General features: G+C 39.2%; 1 protein-coding gene across 1 annotated transcript in view; it reads left to right on the forward strand.

The window, feature by feature from the left end:
- Positions 1 to 11,197, forward strand: part of LOC117297062 — a 28,758-nt gene extending 17,561 nt beyond the window's left edge. Inside the window, exons 2-3 of the mRNA XM_033780188.1 lie at positions 6,902 to 8,407; positions 10,827 to 11,197. Of these exons, the coding sequence (XP_033636079.1) occupies positions 6,935 to 8,407; positions 10,827 to 11,078 (1,725 nt within the window). The 5' untranslated portion in view covers positions 6,902 to 6,934 and the 3' untranslated portion in view covers positions 11,079 to 11,197. The remainder of the gene's footprint in view (positions 1 to 6,901; positions 8,408 to 10,826) is intronic.
- The last annotated feature ends 266 nt before the right edge of the window (positions 11,198 to 11,463 follow it).

Here is an 11,463-nt window from a genome sequence, read left to right on the forward strand (position 1 = left end):
TATCAGCATTTTGTGAAATAAAATCAATCTATTAACTTAAAAACTGACTTGGTAACGAGCATTGGAGAGCTGTTGATAGTATCTAACATTGTGGGAAACTACTCCCTCTGAAGTAATGTAGTTTTTGTAAAAGAGGTAATTTCTCACTAAAATAATAAAAGACTTCTAGCTAGAAGTCTTTTATTCCTATCTGTAAGCACACAAATTCGTCCAACAAAGCTGTTTTTTCTTTCATCATTTTCTCGCAACTTCGATGACCAATTGAGCCCAAATTTGCACAGGTTTTTTATTTTATGCTTATGATGGGATACACCAAGTGAGAACACTGGTCTTTGACAATTACCAAACGTGTACAGTGCCTTTAAAGACAGGGGGATGGACACTATTGGTAATTGTCAAAGACAAGTCTTCGCACTTGCTGTATCACAAAACATGCATAAAATAACAAACCTGTGAAAATTTGCGCTCAATCGGTCGTCGAAGTTGCGAGATAATTATGAAAAAAAAAACACATTTGTCACACGAAGTTGTGTGCGTTCAGATGCTTGATTTCGAGACCTCAAATTCTAAATCTGAGGTCTTGAAATCAAATTCGTGGAAAATTACTTCCTTCTCGAAAACTACTCCACATCAGAGGGAGCCGTTTCTCACAATGTTTTATACTACCAACCTCTCCCCAATACTTGTTACCAAGTAGGGTTTCATGCTAATAAATTTTTTGAGCAATTACCAATAGTGTCAACTGCCTTTAAGACCGCTAGATTGTGAGTGAGAGTTTGTTTCCTTCATCCCACAATAAATTTACTAAGGTCAATGGTATTGAGAGAAAAGAAATTTGATTTAAAACTATATTAATATCAAGAGATCTTTTATCCAATGATTCATAGCTAAGTAGGAAGCAGCCTGCAAAGCAAAGAGTCATGAGTAATCACCCAATTCCTGAGCTTTATTATTTCAGGTCTAGATTTTTTTCTAAAGAGTGTAAAGTTTATAAAATGGGTTTCCTCTTAAGTCACCACAGGATAGCCCTGGATTCTGTTACAATATCTAAGTAACATATAGGTCTGGTTAAGATCTTGATGTTGACCTTGGTAGGTCTAAGTATGTACTGATGGACAGTGAAGATTTGTTCAATTTTATCGACCTTAGAAAACCTTTCTTTTGCAACATCACAGAGAGTTTTTGCCAACACTGGTTGCCAAAAGTACTTTTCTTATAGACCTTTCTTTTGAAACATCACATCTGCGAGTTTCACCAGCCTCAGTTGCGTAAAGTACAGTACGGGCCTGCTTAAAAAGCTGCGAAATACTTCAAAAACACACCCACAACCATTTTATGAAAACTGTCTTTAATGAGGCCTTGATGTCATTATACAGAAATGACAGAGTAGGTAGTCTCACAGGCCCTAGTCTCGCATTACGAATCCTAAAATTAATCTGGTACCTTTTGATCCCAAGTAAATCTATTGTGGGATGAAGGAAACAAACTCTCACTCACAATCTAGCGGTCTTAAAGGCAGTGGACACTATTGTTAATTACCCAAAATAATTATTAGCATAAAACCTTACTTGGTATTCGAGTAATGGGGAGAGGTTGATAGTATAAAACATTGTGAGAAACGGCTCCCTCTGAAGTGGAGTAGTTTTCGAGAAAGAAGTAATTTTCCACAAATTTGATTTCGAGACCTCAGATTTAGGATTTGAGGTCTCGAAATCAAGCATCTGAAAGCACACAACTTCGTGTGACAAGGGTGTTTTAACTTCGACGACTGATTGAGCTCAATTTTTCACCGGTTTGTTATTTTATGCATATGTTGATATACACCAACTGTGAAGACTAGTCTTTGACAATTACCAATGGTGTCTTTAATGTTCACATTAATTAATCCAGTTCCCTGTTTTGCCACAGTGAAGTGTTTCTTCGGCTAATGTGGTTATATTTTTGTTTTATAGGCGAGGGTTAGAAGTCTGACAATTTTAGTAAAATTCAACTCAATACATGCAAAACTTGAAACAGTCTAACGGCACGATTGAGAAGGGCTGTCTCACATGTAAATGGGCAGAGTTTTTAATCCACACCAAACCAGCACCTCCAACGCAATACTGACAGGTGCCTGATAAAGAGGTACACTAGACTTCACTCCACACGAGGAGCTTGTGAGAAGTTCAAGCTCTTTTGCTCCCAAACGAGCCTGCTTTTGACACCTCTGCTGTCAGCTTGAATAACGTCTATTTTTTTTGGTGTCCACACGAGACCCTCGTGGGGCGCATGCACTTTCAAATCGAATGGATGTTACCAGTGAAGTAGTGCATGCAAAACATGTCTATAATAAAGGGGTTACCACCTCTACAGCCCTACAAATACCCAGTCATTGTGTGTTCATTGCTCTACAATATTCTTAAAGGTCGTGGGTTTGAATCCCAACTGAGTAACATGCCAACAGGTGGATTATTTTCCACAGGGCTTGGGAAAGTAGAGTGTACGGTGCTTAATACACATCAGTGTAGGGTTTAAAACCCAAAATATTCTTTTCAGACTTATTAATAATAAAAAAAATCCTGATTTTTCACAGTGAGGGAGAAAAAAAAAGTAAAAATCTGTAATCAGATTAAAGTACTAAGAAGAGTATGCATGATTTAAAGCCCGGCATTACTGTAAGATTTAAAGCAGCTCTATTCAAAATTGGGTCATAGTCTTCAGACATAAATTTTGCAACACTTTGCAAAGGAGAGTGAGAGAAAAAGAAACAGATGAGCAGAACGTGAGATTGTCATTTGGTTTGAAGGACCCATGTTCAAAGTATTCAGCCGTGTTTATGAATCTGTTATTCATTCATTTTTTTTATGAGATACACAACAAAAATTAACCTGATGGTCTGTTGACGATGTACTATACAGGTACATTGTTTGAACATGTACATGTACAATGTAACTGGGTAATCAGAAAGGTATTAAAGACAGTGGACACTATTGGTAATTGTCAAAGACCAGTCTTCTCACTTGGTGTATCTCAACATGCATAAAAAAACAAACCTGTGAATATTTGAACTCAATTGTCGTCGAAGTTGTGAGATAATAATGGAAGAAAAAAAAACCTTGTCACACGAAGTTGTGTGCTTTCAGATGCTTGATTTCGAGACCTCACGCGTGAGGCCTCGAACTCAATTAAAATATTTTTACTGAGAAATTACTTCTTTCTTAAAAACTACGTTAGTTCAGAGGGAGCCGTTTCTCACAATGTTTTATACTATCATGTTTTATTTTGTTTAATTCTTAGGTCTGGAAATCAAATTCGTGGAAAATTACTTCTTTCTCGAAAACTAGGTCACTTCAGAGGGAGTCGTTTCTAATTAATGTTTTATACTATCAACCTCTCTCCATTACTTGTTACCAAGTAATTGTTTACGCTAACAATTTCTTTGAGTAAATACCAACAGTGTCCACTGCCTTTAAGATAAGCTAATGACAAGTAACTGATGACAAGAAACACTATAAAGGGACCGCTTTTTATTCTTTATACATATTATCAGAGTGTGTTAGATGGGTCGCATTCGTAAAAGATGATTCAAACAAGAAAAGGTGAATAAAAAGACTCAGTCATCGAAACTTGAGTTTGGCCACAACACATTCCATTGGAATATATACTTATAGTAAAACGTATCCCAATAGAAAGCCCTCCTCCACAAACTGGAAAAAAAAATTGAAATAGAATTTGAAAAAGACGACGATCTGAGCCTTATCGACGCATTGAGATACAAGCACTGGTTCCTTTTCAGAACCAACACTTAACTCATAAGAGATTTTCCACGTGGTGCTACCGCAAACCTAACCTATATGTAATTATACCTCTCAGCCATGCAAAGTTTAAAATCCTAAAAAAAAAATTAAAAAAAAAAGCGGACAATTAGTCTTCAGGTTTAAACAACTCCAAATTATCATCTCAGTGGTCTATTTGGTACGACTGCTCTAGAATGGCAATTGCCGGGGTTCGATAACGGTAATAACGTTTGTATGGCTGTGATTTTTTGTTCACAGAGTATACAGTTTACTATTACACATCGGTGTACACTATGGGGAAAATCAAAGTTAATATTCTTTATCCCCGATGCAAGTTTCCATCTACTAACTCCAAGAATACAAAAGAGAAAATAAGAATACAAAAGAGAAAATAAGCATCCTTCGATCCTTCAAGATGTCCTAGTTCTCCAAAGGTCACTTTATCAATCCAACATGGGAGGAGTGTCAGGAAATTCATAAATAACTCATCAAAAAGGTCCGCAAGATGCAATCCTCTACTGAAATGAGTTCGTTTAGATGCTAAGCCTAAAATAAACAATAAATCTCCCCCAACAAAGTAAAGGTTGGTCTTTGATGAATTATCAAAAAAAAATAATAATATTATTCCATGAACCTATCTCAGACAAGGAAGTTATTGACACATTATTCTTTCACAAGGAGTCAGCTTTAATTTGAAATATTTTCGAGTGAACTTTACCGATCCTGGACCGTAATTGTTGTTATAAAAATAACTAATCCCCCTGAAGACAAAAAATAAAAGGTTGGTCTCCGATGAAAAATCAAAGATCCAAAGATGTTATTTCATAGACGAACCTCAGACAAGGGACACATTATTCTTTTACAAGGTGTCACCTTTAATTTGAATCATTTTCAGGTGAACTTTACCGACCCTGGAACCGTGATCATTGTTTTAAAAAAGCCTACAATAAATAATAAATCCCCTGAAGGAAAGGTTGATCTTTGATGAAGAATGAGAGACCAAAAAAAACCACATTATTTCATGGACCTATCTCAGACAAAGGGTGTTATTCAATTATTATTCTTTCACAACTTGTAAGCTTTTATTTGAGTTGTGTTCAGGTGAACTTTACCGACCCTGTAACCGTAATTGTTGCCCTAGAATGAAACACATCAGAGTCTCCAGATTATACTACACAACAATAGACCGGTAGTGATAGCTTGTTATAAGCCGTAGATTTATAGTTGGTCCTCACTTGTAATTGAGACGTCACACTCTGCTAATATCAACTAGGGGAGAGTCTGGATTGTTTGTCAGGCGGTATTACATTGCGGACTCAATATCACTAAACACCTCCGCAGGTTTTTCTTTTTTCTATGAGCAACTTGGATTGCATTGTGCAGCCCCCACTACTAGCCTTTTAAGAGTCACTTACATAGTATTGGTCATAATTCCTGTTTGAGATACATCGACAGTGACATTTGAGCTGCTTTTCATGATCTTGGCCCAGTAATAAACAAAGGTTTCAAAATCAAACATTGTTACGGTAGTTTGTTGGTCGAAGGTCGAAGGTGAAGTACTTTGAGTGTGTGAAATACTGAAGAAAATGTCATAGGATGTTGAAAAAACCTGAACTATTAGGGCAAAGCGTGAAAGCTTGCGAGCGCGAAAGCTTCCCGAGTGAAAAGCCTGCTTTCCTACATCTTTGGTTTAGAAAGCCCTACTCTGCAATTTTTTTTTTTTCTTTATTGCAGTTTTTAAAAAAAATGAGAAAAATGGGATCGGGAGAAATCACATCCATGAGAAGAAAAATCCACAAAATCGCAGAGCTTGTAGATCGAAATGTTTACTTGACCAGAACTTTTGTTATAAGACCAGAATCAAAATGGCTCGCCACGTTGTTCCTGGTCTGATCAACTGCATATTGCACCATAAAGGTCTCATAAAGGAGTTAGGTATCATAACGGAATTAGGTATCATAAAGGAGTTAGGTCTCATAAAGGAGTTAGGTCTCATAAAGGAGTTAGGTCTCATAAAGGAATTAGGTCTCATAAAGGAGTTAGGTATCATAAAGGAATTAGGTCTCATAAAGGAATTAGGTCTCATAAAGGAGTTAGGTCTCATAAAGGAGTTAGGTCTCATAAAGGAGTTAGGTCTCATAAAAGAATTAGGTCTCATAAAGGAGTTAGGTCTCATAAAGGAATTAGGTCTCATAAAGGAGTTAGGTCTCATAAAGGAGTTAGGTCTCATAAAGGAGTTAGGTCTCATAAAGGAGTTAGGTCTCATCAAGCAATTAGGTCTCATAAAGGAATTAGGTCTCATAAAAGAATAGGTCTCATAAAGGAGTTAGGCCTCATAAAGGAGTTAGGTCTCATAAAGGAGTTAGGTCTCATAAAGGAATTAGGTCTCATAAAGGAATTAGGTCTCATAAAGGAATTAGGTCTCATAAGGGAGTTAGGTATCATAAAGGAGTTAGGTCTCATAAAGGAATTAGGTCTCATAAAGGAATTAGGTCTCATAAAGGAATTAGGTCTCATAAAGGAATTAGGTCTCATAAAGGAGTTAGGTCACATAAAGGAGTTATGTCTCATAAAGGAATTAGGTCTCATAAAGGAATTAGGTCTCATAAAAGAATAGGTCTCATAAAGGAATTAGGTATCATAAAGGAGTTAGGTCTCATAAAGGAATTAGGTCTCATAAAGGAATTAGGTCTCATAAAGGAGTTAGGTCTCATAAAGGAGTTAGGTCTCATAAAGGAATTATGTCTCATAAAGGAATTAGGTCTCATAAAAGAATAGGTCTCATAAAGGAATTAGGTCTCATAAAGGAGTTAGGTCTCATAAAGGAATTAGGTCTCATAAAGGAATTAGGTCTCATAAAAGAATAGGTCTCATAAAGGAATTAGGTCTCATAAAGGAATTAGGTCTCATAAAAGAATAGGTCTCATAAAGGAATTAGGTCTCATAAAGGAATTAGGTCTCATAAAGGAATTATGTAGCTCCACATACCTTGCAGGAAAATAATACTGAGCGCTTTGATACCCCCTAGGGGTGTGATAAAGCGCTATATAAGAACCAAATATTATTTCTAATACTATTATTAACATTATGTTCAATGAGCTTTTTGTTTGATTCCTCTTTTGAAGATAACTTCAACGGTGATCCTGTCAAGATCTAAGATGCAACATCATCTGGTCCAACTTCTTCTGCGTCTCCTTCTATTGTTCATCTTTTTACCGCACCCCGGTCAAGCGGTGACCACGTCCAAACCAAAGAGCGAGGCCTTCTGGAGGAAATTCTGTGGCTTCTTCTGTCCCTTCCAGCTCAGTTGTGACTCGGACGTTTACCTCAGCAACCAACAGCAGGTTGATCTCCTCAACAGCCAAGAGTTTCTGGATATCTTGGAGCTCTTCCCGCAAATCCTGATTGAGAATGAGAAGCTGCAGCACACGACGCTTGTCAGACTAGAAGACCATCAGCGGGACTTGATCCTGCTGAGGTACAAGGACTTCTTCCATCCGAGAGATACTCTGCCGTTGGCGAGGCAGAAGATAGTCGACAAGTTGGCGAAGGGAGAGCAGAGCTTCGGGGGAATCCCTGCCGCTGAGCCTCCACCAAGACATGTCCATCTGACGGAAGGTCAGATTCAGAAACTCGAAGAGGAAACTTTCCGTTTGGAAGAGAATCAGGTCAAGGAGGACGTAGCTCATATAAGAGAAGGTGAAGGCGACGTTGGAACACCTGACTGGCATGAAGCAGAAAGCTTCATACGGAACTACGTCAACCAACAGCGCATCAGGCAGTCAGAGCAAAAAGCGAAGCAACAAACTTTTACGACAACAGGGAGGACAACGGAAAACACTACGAAGCGAAGGAATGTGATCTCGTTCGATATCAATCACCTACAAGAACAGGCGCTACAAACCAATCTGAATATAGATCAGATCAGGCAGGAGCTAGAAAGACTGGGGCACAAGCTGGACCTCTCTAGCTACCCTCTAAAAGACCTTGCCTTGGAGGAGACTTATCCCGAACCTGAGCCTGTTGAGCCAGAACCACGAAGAACTACAGAGCTTGTGCTAGAGGAAGCTCCTAATGCACAGGAAATTATTAGTGTTAGCGAACACAAAAACTCAGGGGATGAGGACGATGCACCTCATACCAGAAACGTGAATCGCATATCGGATAAATCGTCCCGGAAAACTCTAAAACCACAACGGTCCGAATCAAACGATGCCAGGACTTTACAAAGTTATTTGCACCACCATCGTCGCACTCAGGTGCCGAGAAGTCAACGACTGACACAAACGTTGTCGAATTTTTACGACGGCTCCTCACTGACCAGTAGAAGTATTGAGAGTACCGAACACAGAGGAAGTAAAAGGAACTCAAAGGGATTGAGGTACCGTTCCGCAAAACGACAGCTCCGTCAACATCGATCACACCTGTTGGTTCATGAACCGGGTGGAATAGCGAGGGAGGACGAGTCTTCATCTGATACCAACGCCGATAGGGCGGTGCATAGGAGGGTTAAACGCAACTCAAGGAGGAAACGAGAAACGTTCAAAATGCAAGTGTGCCCTGCTGTGGAGACATGGTCAAGCATAGTGTTGGCAGAGACCATCAATGGAACATTGGTACAGTTAGCACAGGTGAGTTTTTTTGTATTATTATTTTTATTTTTTTTTAATGCAAGACACACAAGGCCTGAAGGCCACTTCAAGGTGTGGGCTACAATTATTTTTATTCCAGAGGCCGTTGCCACCTACTCCTAGGGCTGAAACAGGGTTACCCCCTTTACAATCCATATAGATGTAGGCTTGGGTATCAACAATCCGACGCCTGACTGGTAGAGCAGAAAGCACTATACCTCCCCAATTTTACAAAGCAAGTGTCACGACCCGGACTCGAACCAACACACTCTACTGATCAAACACCAGTGATTGAATTTGGTGCTCTTAACCGCTCGGTCATGACACGCCAAATGCAGGTTAAAGGGTCTGGGTACTGTTTGTAGTACATAACACACAATGTCCACAGATTTACATTAAACTCACACAGCTTGAAGATAATGATAGTAGAAAGCTTCCCTTTCAAATATTACTTAATGCTGACGTGCTGTATATTTTGAGAAACGAGTAAAACAATTCATGATGAACACCAAATTGCCTCATTGAGACGAACATTATTTTAGCATGTAAAATGTATTTTTTGGCAGTCAATTTCTTTGAGTACATTATGGCAGTGCGCATTTGCATCGTGAAATTGGTCAATACCTTGATTTCAACTCCGATGCAATTTTGTGAACGATTTAAATTATTTAACTTTGGACGGTAGAGAAGAACCGCCTACACAAAATGCAACAAAGGAAGTTAAACAGGATACCCGCCTCTATTCCGCCCAGCGGGGCCCAACCCTTGAACACCCTTAAGCTATTTTCAAGAACAGGCACAGAGGCGTAACAACACCACAATCTCACATAAGACTAGGCTTCCTATAGTATTAGTGTGTGGGGGAGACTTAAATCTGCATTTAATTTACCAACCCACTCTGTGTTTTTCAAAACAAACTAAATCACATAAATAGAACAAGAATCTTAAAGGGGGGTAAGACCTGAAAACGGAAAGCTACATTCTGTGTCTTGATCAATTGATGGAGAATGTTGGTGTCATCTTGTTTTAACAAACATGATAGTATCGGTCCTTGGGAAACAGTTATTTAGGATAGTTTCTGGCCTACTTTTTCATATAGACGATGTGACCTATGTTTACATTCAAACCGCCCTCTGTTGACAAAACACTATATACGTCATGTTTCGCCGGGCACTGAGTTGCGTAGTCATAGTAAGATTGCGTACACTTTCTAGCTGGCTGCCGAAACACAAAGGTTTTGCCCGGCGGTATGCGCGCGAATCATGTTACGGTTTTCGTGTGACGTCAGAGGTCACATCGTCTATACGGTACAGACTTTAATGAACTCGTGTGGCTATTCAATAACATTTTTTTATTTTGGGGGGGGGTCCTCTGCATTTTTTTGTTTAACTAGGTAGTGTTTGTATATTTACAAATCTGACTTTGTATCATGTCTTTGGTTCAAAGTTAAAATTGCAAAAATCCATCTTAATTTTTTTTTTTTTGTCTTTTTCCAAGCGCCTTGAGTACCCTATTGGTGGATACGTGAGCTCTATAAGACTCGAATGATATTGTTTTACAATCTTTCTCTATGGGCTGAAAACTTGACTGCTTTATCTGAAAGGCCACGTGCTGCACATGGTTTCCAGTGTAGTCCAGTTACGGAGTGGGATGTTTTGCAGTCTGTCATGTCTGTCTTTAATTTGCAATGTTCAAGTCATTTAGGGTTGTTATTATGTCGTGTGGCATGAGATTTTGCAAAGTCCCCTTGTATTATCTTGACAGCACCTTAACGATTTTATCACGTTTAGCCTTACCAATCCTGTAAAAAACCTATAAAAATTGACATATCTTGAAGCTGGATCTATACAATGCGTGGTCATATGGTATTAGCTTTTGGGTATTTGTAATGTATAAATACACTACAAATACCCAAACATGCCAAAAGGTACACCACTCAAGAAAAGGTGCAAAAGGTTGAGAGAGTTTTGGGTTAGCACGAGTATGAATATTGCAAATCTTTTGTTGAGCTGTTTTGGTGGGTTTTCTTTTGTGTTTTTTTAAGACAGAGGCGTGACTGTACACAAATATAAAAACTTGAAAAATGTATTTTATCTTATATCAGAAATGTCGTTCTTGTCAAGACTGTAGACCTGTACACATGTAGGCCAAGGATGATTTTAAATTATTCTTTATTTAATCCTGAAATCCCAATCCTTACCCTAACTCGAACCCCTGCCCCAACCCAAACCCTTGCCCTAACCCAAACCCTTGCCCTAACCCTTACCCTAAACTTAGTGTGCATATTATCACGATGGGTTATTATAACACACATGTAGGGCTGTCTAAAACAAAGAGCAAGTCAAAATCCAACACCTTTCTAGCTTGCCACCTCCGACTTCCAACTTTCTAAATTATACCTTCTCAATCTTCCCCGCAGTTCCCAGAGGTCAACCAGGGTCAGTGGTTCTTACAAGAGAAATGTCTCTACGAATCCTCCCCGATCATCAAGGGGGTAACGTGTGAGATAAGAGAGCGTTACGTTGACGCGATCGTCATCCCCGTTGTGGACCCCACCCAACCCATCCAGGCAGCCAAGATCAAGGTAGAATGCTGTATGAGTATGTTTAACGTGGAATTAAACGTGAATGTGGAACCCGAGGAGGAGTTATCAACGACCCCGTCGTTATAGTGTCCAACCGAACTGTTGACGGTGTCAAAGTTCATCAAGTTTTCAGGACTGATAACCTCATTCTTATGAGGAAATTACAAAGTTTTACTGGAGCATTTCAAGGGCACCAAGGCATTGACCAGGGGGGGGGGGGGGGGCATGGAGGCAATCGCCTTTGTTGCCTCCGTATCGGGCCTGACTGTGTGTTATGGTTTGATCATGTTTTCAGGACTGATACGTCGTTCAAGTGAGGGGAACACAGTTTTCCGATTTGTAAGAAGATATACCTCTATGAGGGTAATGGCAATGCTGTATGGAATGGGGGATTTTCGAGCATTAGGTCAATAGGTGGCAGCAGACTTACAAGGTAAATCCATTGTTTACTTTAAACTGAATCTGGATCTGG

The sequence above is a fragment of the Asterias rubens genome, chromosome 11, assembly GCF_902459465.1.
Source record: "Asterias rubens chromosome 11, eAstRub1.3, whole genome shotgun sequence".
NCBI classification, from domain to species: domain Eukaryota; kingdom Metazoa; phylum Echinodermata; class Asteroidea; order Forcipulatida; family Asteriidae; genus Asterias; species Asterias rubens.